This window comes from Ornithodoros turicata, unplaced genomic scaffold (genome assembly GCF_037126465.1).
Source record: "Ornithodoros turicata isolate Travis unplaced genomic scaffold, ASM3712646v1 ctg00000895.1, whole genome shotgun sequence".
NCBI classification, from domain to species: domain Eukaryota; kingdom Metazoa; phylum Arthropoda; class Arachnida; order Ixodida; family Argasidae; genus Ornithodoros; species Ornithodoros turicata.
In genome coordinates this window covers 118,643-133,233 of record NW_026999412.1, presented here as the reverse complement: position 1 = coordinate 133,233, position 14,591 = coordinate 118,643, and the positions used below count along the sequence as shown (strand labels likewise).

At 44.7% G+C, this 14,591-nt stretch overlaps 3 protein-coding genes across 7 annotated transcripts in view; 1 reads left to right on the top strand and 2 right to left on the bottom strand.

The window, feature by feature from the left end:
* Nucleotides 1-323: 323 nt before the first annotated feature.
* On the bottom strand, nucleotides 324-6,391 carry LOC135375572 (uncharacterized). 5 transcript variants are annotated; one of them, XM_064608250.1, is made up of 12 exons: nucleotides 6,074-6,391; nucleotides 5,829-5,920; nucleotides 4,743-4,965; nucleotides 4,453-4,551; nucleotides 4,274-4,378; nucleotides 4,075-4,152; nucleotides 3,827-3,937; nucleotides 2,699-2,883; nucleotides 1,298-1,378; nucleotides 787-815; nucleotides 504-726; nucleotides 324-438 (listed from the first exon to the last, which is right to left on the bottom strand). In XM_064608250.1, exons 1-11 carry the CDS (start codon nucleotides 6,375-6,377, stop codon nucleotides 717-719), a joined length of 1,317 nt encoding a protein of 438 aa, XP_064464320.1. In that variant the 5' UTR covers nucleotides 6,378-6,391; the 3' UTR covers nucleotides 324-438; nucleotides 504-716. The 5 variants fall into 5 exon arrangements, with proteins under 5 accessions (XP_064464320.1, XP_064464318.1, XP_064464319.1 ...); XM_064608248.1 differs by having other exon boundaries at nucleotides 787-1,378; XM_064608249.1 differs by having other exon boundaries at nucleotides 787-1,378; nucleotides 4,274-4,354.
* A 122-nt stretch (nucleotides 6,392-6,513) lies between these two features.
* Nucleotides 6,514-11,039, top strand: LOC135375571 (uncharacterized). The gene is made up of 3 exons (XM_064608247.1): nucleotides 6,514-6,873; nucleotides 7,447-8,709; nucleotides 9,475-11,039. Exons 1-3 carry the CDS (start codon nucleotides 6,783-6,785, stop codon nucleotides 10,725-10,727), a joined length of 2,607 nt encoding a protein of 868 aa, XP_064464317.1. The 5' UTR covers nucleotides 6,514-6,782; the 3' UTR covers nucleotides 10,728-11,039.
* A 2,030-nt stretch (nucleotides 11,040-13,069) lies between these two features.
* The window catches only part of LOC135375576 (lactosylceramide 4-alpha-galactosyltransferase-like), a 58,612-nt gene continuing 57,090 nt past the window's right edge, over nucleotides 13,070-14,591 (bottom strand). Inside the window, exon 4 of the mRNA XM_064608256.1 lies at nucleotides 13,070-14,025. Coding sequence (XP_064464326.1) covers nucleotides 13,588-14,025 — 438 coding nt within the window. The 3' untranslated portion in view covers nucleotides 13,070-13,587. The remainder of the gene's footprint in view (nucleotides 14,026-14,591) is intronic.

Genomic DNA, 14,591 nt, shown 5'->3' with positions numbered 1-14,591 from the left:
TCGAAAATATGGTCTTGAGGTTACCTCAGGGTCTGAGGTCTTGAGGTATTATGGGACATCTGAGGTCCTGAGGCTACCTCAGGTCCTGGGGTTCTGAGGCTACCTCAGGCCCTGGGGTTCTGAGGCTACCTCAGGTCCCGGGGTTCTGAGGCTACCTCAGGTCCCGGGGTTCTGAGGCTACCTCAGGTCCCGGGGGTTCTGAGGCTACCTCAGCATACCTCAGGGCCAGGGGATCGGAGGGTATGGAGGGTGCGCTAGACACCACACATCTTTACGCCAATCCTAATCCATGCGTGCAACCCACTGATGACATGAGACCAAAGTAGGGCTTCTTCAGAGACTTTAATTTGTCATTTAACGTCGCTCGAACTTTGGACATTTTTTTGCCAATGGCCTCTGCAGTCTCGCCCCTGGCTTCCAAGCGTTGTAGGTAGGCACCTGTCAGAGGAAGTTTACCCAGCTTAAATCCTGAGCAGACAGAACAAAGGACACTGGCTACGCACCTTTCAGTGCATCCAACTTCTTTGGTGTGAGCGCCGGAGCGACATGGGTTTGCCCCTTTGCCTTAGCCTTGTTGGAAAGCGTTCCTGTTACAGTCCTGTTTTTTAGGACCGCTGAGCCCCAAATAGCAACCATTCCTTCCTTCAGGAACATACTGTCCTCTTTTTGGGACAGAACAGTGACCCACCGGGAGTTGTCAACTAAAATGGAGCCTCCTATGTCGACCTGCAATGAGAGGTTGTCACAGGAGGGTAACACGAAGAAATGGTCATGAAACAGCTTTACCTTGTCTTCTCCCCCACTGAGAGGTTGCCCTGAAAATTTATTTGAATCGTGATCAGTCATAAAGCACTATAAGGGAAGTGAACAGTTGCATCGTGAAAGTACACAGTCAGGTCAGGACAGATGTTGGGAATTGAATATAATTTCATTTCAGCTTTGGAATCTCAGCATGCATACTGCATCTGTAACAAGGAATTATTTGGTTTGTGTTTGGAAATACAACTTGCACAACAGGCCACAGCCATGACATAGGAGATACAGTGACACTGAATCCTGGAACTCTCCTCTGGGCCCCCAATGCACAAATGTCGTGAATGAAATTGAATGAAATTGAATTGAATGCAAATATTTAAAAAAATTGATTCGTTACCAAAATTTAAAATATTCGCAAACCCCCAATTTAAGAAATCTAAGGTTGTTCAGGAAGTGAACAATCTAAGTGTTGTACCAACAAAAAGCGTGTTTCTGGTTGCGACATGTTATATGCAAATAAATGGATGAAGAAACGAGATACCGGTTGGAGAAGCAATGCAATGCTTCCCAGCTGATCCACTGTGAAACCGTTCCTCCTGGCATTCCACGTTATGCCTGCTATCTGCATGGTGATAAAATAGAGCTAGTTGTCAGGCAGAAGTACGTACTTAGAGGATCTCGTGAACACATCTGTAAACACTATCAGCACCAGCCTCAGTAGATATGCATGCCAGAAGACAATGGAGTGAATTTCAAGCAGCAATTCTGTGATACTAGAGGTTTTAGAAATATCGCTTATTCTTACAGAACAGGGTTGGAGTGGCTAAAGGGCCACTTTTACAACTTCATTTCTATTACTTCAGATGCCACATGAAGTACTTTTGCTGGACTTGAGTAAATGCATGACGGCAGCACTGTGTGCATTAAAAAGAGGACTCTACAGCAAAAATTTCAGAGTTCAATTCAAGAATTAATTTTACTGTAATTAAGATTTCATCAACTATTTTTGATGCTCCCAAATGCAACTGCCATGCCAAACCTATTTACACCATGTTTCTGGGCAGTACAGTTTTAAACCTTCAAAATCTAGAACACCCAGCTAATTCTGCTTTTGTATGTCGTATGCACGGTGTGCCGGAAGTTGAATGGTGAACCCTTTGCACCTGCAGAACTGATTGACTAGCATTCGACCATTAACTTTGTAATTAGCAGCCTCTAGGAGAGACCGAAATAGTAGAATTATGGCCATCGTTAGAAACATCCATACCATTCGGAAAAACCTCAAAATAGGTGCCTGTGTGCTCAGATATCGAACGGACAAATATTTCACGGAAATGTCGTGGAAACGAAGGAAGTGCTGATTGAAGTGCACCAGAGCAGGGATGAAAATACCACACGATAAGTTACATGTTCCAAGCCGACTGATCGACTGGAGCAGATGCCTAGATAAGCCGTTCTGGTGTGAACGTAAGGCACACCTCCGAACGTCGTCTGCTCTTTTCCGCTCCACCGCCATGATGATGGTCATTTACATAATTTTTGAGAATGAATAATTGACTGTGCAGGCACTTTTCAAGATACGTTTTGAGCAGGGCGGATGACTCTGAGGGACGGCTACAATTCTATTTCAGTTTTTTCCCAGAAGCTGCTAATAAGAAGGGAATTATAGAGTTTTACTTGATTAATTGCACACAGGTGCACAATGTCGACCATTAAACTTCCGCTGCACTGTGTACATAATATGCAAAAACAGTATAGTCAGCTTGTCATTTTTAGGTTTTGAATAAAAAATATGTCTTGATTAAAAAAAAGACAACGTCTAATATCTTCCAATAATACCCCTTGTGCCCATGCGGGATCAATGATTATGTTTAATATTGAAGACTTGAGGCCTTAGGTCTGATGTGCCTTGTTGCAAGCGAAGATTACACCAAAGGCATACCACTTGTGACGCCAAAGCCACGTTGAGCATTTCTGCGGGTATCGCATCATGCCGTCTGCACTGCAGCCACATCAGGACACTGTTAACATTGCACAATAAAATTACAACAAGACTAAATACATTAAAGAAGTCCTTACCAGGACTTCCGATGCACATCAAAGGTTCCCGCTCCATTTCTGCGGCATCTGAAATGTTCACACTTTTGTCACGTACATTTCAGCAGTGCTCAAATGCATCACATTAGCCCACTGTCACGAAAATAAGCTGGAGGAGCACACCCTTGAATACATATACATGGTCCGTTACGAAACTCATAAGAACGAAAAGAAAGAAACCCAAGAGAAAGAAACCCAAAGAACGATAAATGGAAACCGGAGGCTTTCTTTCTGGTACTTGTGTTACAGCCAAGTGCTACATCAAAGGTAGCACCTGTTTCTAGCTCAAGTGACACAAACAAGCCTTCATTTTCCATTCATCGTTCTCCTAGTTGAATGCTCTGGTTTTTAATGACACTCTGTACACATAAAATGTGACTTTTTCGGGTTAGATGACATCCCAGATTTGGAAGGCAAAAATCGGGTGCTTTTTTAAATTCGTGGAGCAATTCGGGTGCTGTCAATCGACGATATGTATAAATCCCAGTAACCACAGTGACATGGTGTATCTTGGTAGCCTGTTCGTTCCCCTTGCACCTTCCTTCTTTCCGAGGCTGATGCCACCAGGAAGGAGGGAGAGAGCATCGGGGAACAAACGGGCTCCCACGATGCACTGTTTAGCGCTAGCTTCTGGGATTTATGCATGCTGTCAATTCATCTCGCGTGATCGGCATGCACAAGCTGGCCCACCTGAAGTGAATGAGGGCTACAAAAAATGACCAGTATTCTAAGCTGTCGTATTGGTCTACTGCCTAATCAATAATAGGGGCTGGTGACAGCTGTGAAATATCTGCCAAAGTGACACCTCTCTCTTTCTTTCTTTACGAGTCTCACACTAGTAGAATCTTTTGAGCTCTCAAACAGCATCTCAGGGAAACGACAAAATGGATGTTGCTGACCGGCACAGGCTAGGAATCCGGGGAGGAATTTGGTTTAACACCAATCGGCAGACAGATAGAAAAGATTAGCACACCCTGAGGGATTCCGATGCCAGTTTCCAATGCGCCTCCACTGTCAGTCTCCCAGGCCATGCCACATGTTACAGAGTCAGCCTGCCCAGCAACGTCATTGCTTGTTGTAACTCCTGGGCAAATTTTGACATCAGAACATGGGCAACGGTCCCAAAAATCAAAGTTGACCATAGGAATAACGAAATAGGGATCAGTACAGAACACAGAATTATCTATGGTCATGAATATACACAACAGGAGAGCACCACACCTTCGAAGGCACTGATGCCGGTTATAGGCATGGGACAGTCATCAACCCGCTTGGCAACGACCTTACTTGTTGCAGCTCCTGGAATAATTTTGACATTAGAAAGTGACCAAGGGTGGTCATGGCAATAACCAAATGGGGCAAAAACAGACAGAGGATTCTCTGTGGTCATTAAAATACACCCAACAGGAGAGCACCTTACCACCTTCAAGGGTACTAATGGTGGTTTCAGGGATGGTAAAGTCACCACCCCACCTGAGAACGCCCTTGCCGGCTGTAGCTCCTGGGTGGATTTTGACATTAGAATCTGGCCAAGAATTACAAAACCAGTAATGGCAATGTTGCAAAGAATTTTCTATACAATGCAAAAGAGCACCATACCTTCAAAGCTGCTGACCACTACGGGCTGATTGTGGACCTGACCACCTGGCATCACATGTCGTTGGCAGCAACCACAGTGAAGTGATGTCCTCAGGAAATCTGAAACATGAACAGACCTATGTTTGAGGTGTACACAGTCACTAATTAAGCATGCAATTACTGAAAACGAGCAAAGCATGCAAACTGAGCAAATGGTTCCATACAAAGGATGGCCTGAACAACAGCAGCAGCTGTCATCTGTGCCACCCTTCAAGAACTTGTAACAGTTCTATGCAGTGAATATCACAGACCTGCCTCGATCACTTTTGCAGCCAGAGCTTCCTGGAGGTCTAAGTTAGCTTTTCTGTAACGATGAAGCTCCCTTTGGCAGCGTGCCAGCTGTTTTTCCACCTTCCTTCCTTCAGACTGTAGTACAAGGCAGTCATCATCGTCTTCATCTAATTCGTCAAGAAGGCCGAGCTCCAGCCTACGTTTGCACCGCTCCATATGCTTCCGTTTTCCAGCGCTTGTCTTCTACGAAGAATTCACAACAAGGTAAAGCACAAAAGTCAACCACCCAGTATCAAGAAAAAATGCAATGGAGAATGGGCAAACAATCTGGTGACAGTGATCGCTGACAAGTCAGTTGAGCAATGGCAGATTTTTTCCGAGATCCTGCACAAACTAAAATGAAGAAAGAAAAAGAAAAGAAACAGTGCAGCTAGCGGTTCCCCAAACAAAGACAAAGCTGGCTTGGACGATGTCGAAGACTAACCACACGCTGGACGTGTTAACCACCTGCAGCAGTTACGTCCACTCCTTATCATTCATTATATATTGTTTTAAAGCGGCATTTATTTATTTGTTACAATGCTAAGAGTGTATAAAGACTAAAAGTTTGTAGAAAATGCTAGCAGTATCAATTCTCCGTGGTGCGTCAACTTGGCGGCAAGCGGGAACGAGCAATTCAAATGCCTGAGAGGGGTGGACAGCTGCATTGGCAGACTCATGGTGACGTGCCAATGCAGCCGTCCAGCCCTCTCAGGCATTTATATAACGCAGTGGCTGGTGCTACACCAGGGGTAATGCAAACAGTCGTGCATATGCAGATGTCAGAAATAGTACAAACAAAAAGATTAACACAATTAGCACACCAGCCGTTTTTATCTACTGTTCCTTAATATAATGGCAATGTGGTGATGAAAACAGGCATCAGCATCAATAGAAATACAATGAAAGCGAATCAAGAAACAAAAGCTTTTGTTGGGAGGCTGTTCGTGCTTCTCGTTCACCGTGCCTACCCTCAGCAACACCTTGTCATGAACTACGGCGACCCGGCGAGTGCACAAATTTAACTGCTATATAAATAAGTACCCTAGGAGAACACAAGCACTTACTTTGTCTTTCGTCGGATGTGGTTCTTTTTCCCGCCTAGGGGCTTTCCCAAGTCGTTTTCGTTCTCCGCCAGTCTTAGCGTCGTCTTCATCATCTGCCAAGGTACATAAAACACCTTAAGTGCACGGCAAAAACTCGGAGATACGCTGCGCGTTTCTTTCAACCATACTGCAGCGGGTGTCATTAAACTGCCGAGTGCTAACTACCTGATATCGCGAAAGGTACAAACATGAAATTGCTTACGTACCTGCCAGAAAGATAATTTGTGCGTCATAGTAGCCCCCGAGAGTTTTCTTGTCGCCTCTCCAGTAAACAGGGTACACGGGGTATTCAGTGTTCCCGTTGAAGTCAGTGACATCGATGTCGGACGGAAAGTTCTTGATGGTGTTCGCAGAAACAACGACGCGCATGTCGTCGTACAAGTACCTAACGTACGCAAACATGACTGTCGTGATATTTAGAAGCGATAAATAGGGAAGAGGTAACGCCACGAATAAACAACACAGAAAATCAGGTAAACATGTGACAAGAGCAGAGTACAACACGCTCATAAAGGCTTGGTCACCGCTGCCCCTTGACGCCCCGCCGCTTGCCGACGCGGTGGCGCTGGCAGTTTTTCAACATTTTACGTTCCGCAAGCCTTGTTTGCCAGGAACAGGCGATGTAAGTGCGTATAATCTAACGCGGCCAAAAGTGTTCAATATCAGCGCGACGCAGTATTGCGTATTGCGCGCAAGAATACAGAACGCGAGACGGCAAGCAAACAATTCATGAAAAAACTGGCTAGGAAGCAAGCGAGCTGGTGAACATTATGCAAACAATTCATCTTCGAGCTGCGTGGTAAACATGAATGGTGACAACTGTGGGCAGGCTTTTCGGCCGGTGTTTTGATGCGAGTTTTGTGCAGTTTTGATGCCCATGGCTTTTCAGTGACCTAGCAAAACAAAAGCGCAGAAATGTCTGAGCGGAAAAAGCGAAAATGCTACATGGAGCCCGGGGCACCATTCGTAATACCACGGCAAACTCTTCACAATCGGAGAAAAAGAGGTAAGTATTGTGGAAGTTGCACGAATGCTTGTTGTAATTGGCGCTAAGATATGTCTGTGTTGAAGAAGTGTATCAACCTGCGATATCCAAATTTGTAAATGTACCTTCTGTGGGACGCACGCTTACCTACAGAGACTTGCCCTGCTTAAAAGACGAGTTACTAAAATAATGGCGTTCGAACCCTGTGTACGCCAACACTCGTCCACGCTTTTTCGACCATGGGCGTGTGAACGCGCTAAAGGAAAGGTTTATCATGTAGTTTTAACTACATATGTAATCAATAAAATAGAATTTTAGGCAATTTTGCAGGGCAAAATTTCCGGTTTTGGCAGGGACCAAGGAGTAGGCCTATTTCTGAGCATTGATTAGTACTGATGGGTTCTCTTATCACTAGTTCAAGCTCCTGTATCAAAAACGCACCATTAAACTCAACCGAAAACGAGTAGGCATTGCCTAGAATTCCGGTGTCTAGATTAATAATGATCATAGAAATATGATGAAAAGTTGAAAATTTGCATTTTTCCATTCGCTTTGTAGCAATAAGGTTCGATGATTTTCTGTCTTTCTCTTTAGCCGCACACAATGCTGCAAACGGAAATGCGGATGCTTCCAAGGAACTACAGCAGCCTTCCTTGGCACTGGAGATGGCTGAGCCCGCTTCTGAGACAGGCACTGAGCAGGAAAATGAGAATCATGGGACATCACCCCATTGTAGTGACCATACCCCAGATCAAGAGGAAAGTGTTGATCCCATGGACTCAGGCACTACAGATGTCGGCGTTGCTGTTAGCGATGACACACTCAGTGAACACAGTGCTTTTGAAGATGATTTTGACATTGATGATACTGCTTCTGAGCCGTATGAGTCATCTGAACCTGACACGGACCCTGAAGATTGTTTTCATGAAGACTCTGAGGATGACAACATCGACATTGCTGAATTTATGGAAGAGTACTCAGGGACTCTGCCACATCAAACGACGACAAAAGCGCAAGCCCTACTACTTATTCTGACCTTTGTTGTCACTGCTGGTCTCTCTTGGACTCAGGCGGATGGACTTCTTAAATTGATTAATGCACTGCTCGGAGACAAGGTGCTACCAAACAGCAAGTACATGCTGCGTAAGCTTTGGAATAAGAACAAAAGAGGCATTCTGGATCTCCATTATCTGTGTGAGGCGTGTGAAGCTGTGCTTGCGCAATCAAGCAAAACAACAGAGAAATCACTGACATGTCACATATGCAGCACTAAGTATGACGTGGCAGATCTTACAGCAGCTGGTAGTTTCTTTGCCATTTTGAACATAAAGGGTCAGCTGCAGTCACTGCTGAAACGTTTTTCACGTTGTATCCTGGAGAATACGAGGAAAATACGTTCAAGACTGTCATCATCGGAACTGTGTGACATCACTGATGGCAGCTACTACAAAAATCTCCAAACGAGCGTCAACTGCCAAGACATGGACCTGACCGTTACTTTAAATAGTGACGGCTCCCAAGTTTTCAAGTCAACAGCGTCATCTCTGTGGCCCATCCAACTCATGCTGAATGAACTCCCGCTACCTTCGCGGTGGCATAACATTATTGTCGCAGGCCTATGGTTTTCAAAAGCACATCCAAACATGCTACTATTCCTCAAGGCTTTTGTTGACAAATTCAACGATATGGGCCCAATTCCATGGAGGAACTTCCACACCGGTGAAATGATTCTGTCAACCATCCGTGCAGTGGCCTGTGTTGTTGACGCACCAGCGCGGGCCATGGTGTTAAACCGGAAACAGTATAATGGCTATGATGGGTGTACATGGTGTTACCACCCCGGGAAGTATGTGGACGGTAGGTAGCGAAGTGGCTGTTCTGAACTTGCATGATGCATGTTGCACATTGTATGAGGATAATTGAAGATAGCTTACATCAGGGGAACAGAGTAAGGGAGATGAGATGAGATACACCCGGTAAAAGGAAGCGAGTGCGTGTGACCACAGTACACTAATTTGGAAGAGGGAGAAAACGGGAGTTGCCTGCGTGATCAGACAGGTGGCAGCATCACAACGTTCTACCTGTTCTGCATCTTCCCATGTATTTCTATAGGAAAATTGATCATGTATATCAATAGATTTGTATGTCACTGTGCTCTCAACTGCTATTTAATTTTTTAGTGTTATTATCTTTTTGGCGGGCACATCTCGATTAGCAGCTGAGCCCTGCTGGCTGTGCCTTGTCCATGTTCTTAGTTGTTCAATGTAACCCCCTATATCAAAAACATGTGTAGAACCCCCAAATGAATTTTCAATGTAGGCCTAAGATTTAAACTCTGCCACCTGTTACTGGCATGTTAACATGTGGCAGTGGCAACTCTGCCACTGGCTTTCACTGTTCACGTGTCACCCAGGTACAAAGATTCCCTTTTTGGTTTACAAATCTATATCCTCTTATTACATTGGCCTATGACTGTTGCGGTAGGGTCAGGCTTGCACTTGCTCTTCTTAGGACAGCTGTCCGTTTCAATTGGCAAGCTACATGCATGCTAAATTAACACTCCACAAGTTCTAGAAATGCTCATGTGTCATGCTCAGTAACATGTAAATTCTTGTTTTTCAGGAAGTGTGCGCTACCCGTACAAGGAGAGCATGAGGGTTAGAACCCACAAAGAGGTACTCCGTGATATGAAGAAGGCTACTATCCTTGGGACTACAGTAAACGGCATCAAAGGGCTCAGTCCAGTTATCCAGCTGAAGGGACTCAACCTCGTACGCAGCATTGCACCTGATTACATGCACTGTGCATTAGAAGGTGTCATAAAGCAGTTCACAGAATGCTGGCTCACGGATTCCTCAGCTGGGTGCTACATCGGTGGACAACTACATATTCTGAACTCTCGATTACGCACAATATGTCCTCCAATTTGCTTCTCACGGCTACCAAGGCCACTTACGGAAAGAGCTATGTGGAAGGCATCAGAATGGAAATGTTGGCTGCTTTACTATTGTGCACCATGTGTCATGGATGTCCTTCCTGAACGTTTTCTGAATCACTTTTCTTTGCTGTGTGAGGCCATTTTTCTACTCCTCAAGCACACCATTCAACACTCTGATATTTCTAAGGCGGAGCTGCTGCTTGAACGTTTTGTTAGAGAAACCGAAACTTTGTACACACAGGGAATGTGCACATATAATGTGCATCAATTGTTGCATTTGCCTGAAACTGTAAGGGACCTAGGTCCTTTATGGGCAGTCTCAATGTTCCCATTCGAGTCTAAGAATGGGAACATCATTCAGCAAGTCACTGCAGCCAACAGTGTTCCACTTCAGATCGCTGAAAGGTGTGCAATGCGTTGGAAGCTTTTTGATTTGACAGACAGTGTACAACTTCCTAGCAACTTGCATATTTTTCGTGGACCTGTTACAAAGACAGTATGCAATATGGTTCTAGGGCGTGATCAGTCGCCACTTGGTATTCCCCATGCAGTGCAGCAGCTGTTAAGCCAACATACTGAACACGTCAACCTCAAACGATACCTCAGGGCCTCTGTGAAAGGTGTCATCATTCACAGTGTTCAGTACAAACGCACAAAGAGGACGTGCTCAAGAGTTGTGAAGTCCTCCTTTGGGACATACTGTGAGGTCCAGATGATCTTGAAAGCAGCACACAGCAATAAGATCCTGTTTGTTTGTAGTGAACTCATCATTGGAAGTGCCCCGTTCCCAATCAACCACATTATGAAATGCGATTTCCCACCTGAAGGTGAGAACATCTGTCTTCTTGAGGATGGGGACATAGATTGTGTTTGTGTGTTCATGAAGGCAGACTCGATGTTTGTTAGTGAGCTGCCAAATACCTTCGAAATCGAATAAGTAAGATTTCGAAGGCCACTTTTGCTCATTTGGCAAAGAAGCCACCTGCGATAACATATTTACACTTGTCACAGAGTTAAACACAGCTTGCTACCATAGGCAGAATGCCTTATGTAATTCATAGAGGGAGAACTGCATGTCCATTTGTGTGCACCGTTCCTGTTAAGCGTGCCAGGGTTCGTGTAATATATGTATGTATGTATATATATAAGTTGAAATAAACCAATGTGGTTGACCACCAAGGTATTCAATAAAGATCAGAAGAGACGGTGCTTCTACAGGACAAGGAATAAAAGGGGAACTTTATTAAAAACTAAGAGGGGGTATTCGACGTTTCAATAGCAGCGCTGTCTTCAACAGGAATGGGATATTATGGTGACGCAAGACAATTGCGAAGAATGAGAGAGGAATATGTATGCCCTCTCTCCTTGTACATATTCCTCTCTCATTCTTTGCAATTGTCTTGCGTCACCATAATATCCCATTCCTGTTGAAGACAGCGCTGCTGTCGAAACATCGAATACCCCCTCTTAGTTTTTAATAAAGTTTCCCTTTTATTCCTTGTCCTGTAGAAGCACCGTCTCCACTTCTGATCTTTATTGAATACCTATGTATATAAAATCCTTATTCAACCTTATTACAAAAATGTTGCAGAATTTTGTTCTCTGTCTCATACTTTCAAATGGTGCATGCACAACAAACGTAAAAGCAAGCGGACGATAAGCCTCTCGATTTTTGTCTTGCATGCTGTAATATTGCCCGACATTGTAAGAATATAATCTTTATGGCATGCCCTTGATGGGAGTGTCGCATCAAGTATTCATTTTACGACGAAAGAACCGATTGTGTGCCCAAATATAGTCCTTGATCGCATCCTCACATAATATACAAGTATACTTGAGGTCCTGAGGTAAAACCTCAAGTGACCTCAGGATATCTACAAGCAGTCCTGAGGCCCTAAGGTTGAACCTCAGGTGGTCCTGGGGCAACCACAGGCCCTTCTGGGGTTACCTCAGGGGAACCCCAGACTGTTCTGAGGTTATCTCAGGAGGACCTCAGCCCCTTCTGAGGTAACCTCAGACAGACCTCAGCCCCTTCTGAGGTAACCTCAGGTGGACCTCAAGATTTCTGAGGTAACCCCAGGCAGACCTCAGGATTCCTGAGGTAACCTCAGGACCTTTTTTCGATAGGGACCCCACTCTTGATATCTTTAACCCGCATACAAACCTTTTCAAAACTCACCTCTGGCGTTCACTGAGTAACATGTGAAGTTGTACAGTCTCTTTTCTTTTCTCCTTCCCTTTTAGTGCCATGTACTGTATATCAGTATGTTTCTACTGTATGTATCAATGTGAATATCTTCGTTATGTTCTTGTTTATGAATATGTCCTAAATATGTTATGTTTTGCGTAATGTGTACATTTTTGTATACCGGGTGTTTCAGTTAAATCCCCGGGCTAAATAATTCGCGAACGGGTGCACCAATCCACGAACTTTCTTTTTTACAAGTATCTGTCCGATACCACCTACAAGCTGCACACCGTGTGAATGAGTGGGAGGCGCTCATTATTAAAATAAAAATGCAAACGAGTTTCGTAAAAAAGCGTAACTTCTGAAGCAGGGCGCTGTCGGCATTAAAATGGGTACTACCCCTTTTGAGACCTTCAATGGACACCTTTTAGAGAAAAATCTGCCACCGAAGCGGGTCATTTGTTGCAGTAATTAATTGGTTTCGGTTTACGTATTTTTGTCGCGGCTGGTCGCGGCGCAGCGCAAAAGGACGCTCTTTCACTCCGATATCGATCAATAAATTACGTCCTTACATTAATGAATTACACCAATGAATTACACCAATGAAATACGCCCTTTTGCGCTTCGCCGCGACCAGCCGCGACAAAAAGGTGTCCACTGAAGGTCCCAAAAGGGGTAGTACCCATTTTAATGCCGACAACGCCCTGCTTTAGAAGATATGCTTTTTGACGAAACTCATTTGCATTTTTATTTTAATAATGAGTGCCTCCCACTCATTCACACGGTGTGCAGCTTGTAGGTGGTATCGGACAGATACTTGCAAAAAAGAAAGTTCGTGGATTGGTGCACTCGTTCGCGAATTATTTAGCCCGGGGATTTAACTGAAACACCCGGTATACATGTGTATATATTTGTAAGTACTGTATTGTCTAAGTGCGCCAATACGAAGACTTTTGCTGTTCTTGGGCATGTTAATAACGATTATTATTATAATAATAATAGTACCTTGGTCGTCCCTTCGTTCCTGCTGCTCAGACAAAAAACATATGCTAAAAGTGGGATTCCAGCTCGTACAGTTACGAGCTGGAATTCCGCAAAATGTCACACCGGACTCGAATGTTTATTCATTGGGTGAATATTTATAGTGAGTCGCATTACATTAGCATGCATTCAGTACGTTTAGGGCTAGAGATGATGTGAGCAACAAAAAAAAAATATATAAAAACGGTTTCAACATGAAGCATATCTGGCGGATGTACCTATAAAATCAGGATATGAAAAGCCACTTGTAATGTCCACGAGAGGCCCACGTAATGTCGAGAGGTCTTGTGAGGTCGCGTAGCTGGAAAACAAAGGGGCATACAAACCCTTCGCATACTGCGACCATGCTCACGCGAAACATCTGGGCTCTTTGTGTAGACATAACACTTCTCCGGCACTAGAAACCAACGCGCATTATCTTGCTTTGCCCAAAGCAGGTAAATGGATGCAATGTAGCTTCCACGTTCATTGCAAGACTTGTGGTGCTGGCGGCGACATCCTCGCAGTCACTCCTAGGATGCATCACATACAATAACAGCACATCTTCAGGAATGCAGTACGCAATTCTCTAGAAAACACCATAGTGTTCCACAGCAGTCCTGAAGGACATCGGACAATGCAACTTGGCCGCTTGTCCATATGCAGATCCATCGCCTTCTCTCAGCTTTATTTTGCGGCTATGTGCCCCGAAGACATGCATTACGTAGCTTTCATTATGAGCTTTCCATGCTGCCCCAGCGAGCCGCGGAGAGACGTAATAACGCCAGCCGTGGTACGATATCGGGAGCAAAAGTTTTCTTGGCAACACAGTGACGCCTTCGCACGTACGTCCGACGACACTCCTGACTTGTTTCCTCTTGCACGTGTTTAGTATCACGCGACGGATAATTCTTGGGCCATTTTCTGCCCACCGGGCTGGGCTATATGTCCGTGAGAACCGTTGCATGCAGCGCAGGAGGAAAGCGTGCTGGCGTTCGAAAAACAAGAAGCCGTTCGCGACCATGTCCTGAAAGGTTTAAAAGAAGACATGAGGATCAACTTGGAAATAAATTTGCACTGCAGGCCGTGCAACGTTGCATTTTCATAACCAAAGTGAGGTTGTGTTTGTTGTCCTACATTCATACCGGCCGAAACTCAAAGCCATCAACATCATTTGTTTCTTATGTTGTTCATAAAAGAACAAACAGCTGACTGCAGTGGTGCACGCGGTGACAGATAAATATTTTGCACGTAGTCAGCAAAGTGGACTGACCTGTTTTGTTTTCCTTTTAACATGAATTATGTGCCCAGAAGCACCTGATGGCACAATCTGTATACAACTGACAGCAATTGGGCAAGGTTCAAGATTTCCTGTGACGTAGCCCAAAGACTATCTAGAAAAGATGTAGGAAAATAAACCCGAGGCAAAGAAGAAGGACAAACACGACACGTCCCCCCCCCCCCTTCCTTGTCTCGGGTTCCTTTTCCTTCAGCATGTACCATCTCGCCTGCGCCCTTGCTCTTCTACCTCGAAAAGATGATTGACGAAGCTTCGAAGAGTACCCACATCGAGAAGCTGGAAGGCTATCTGCC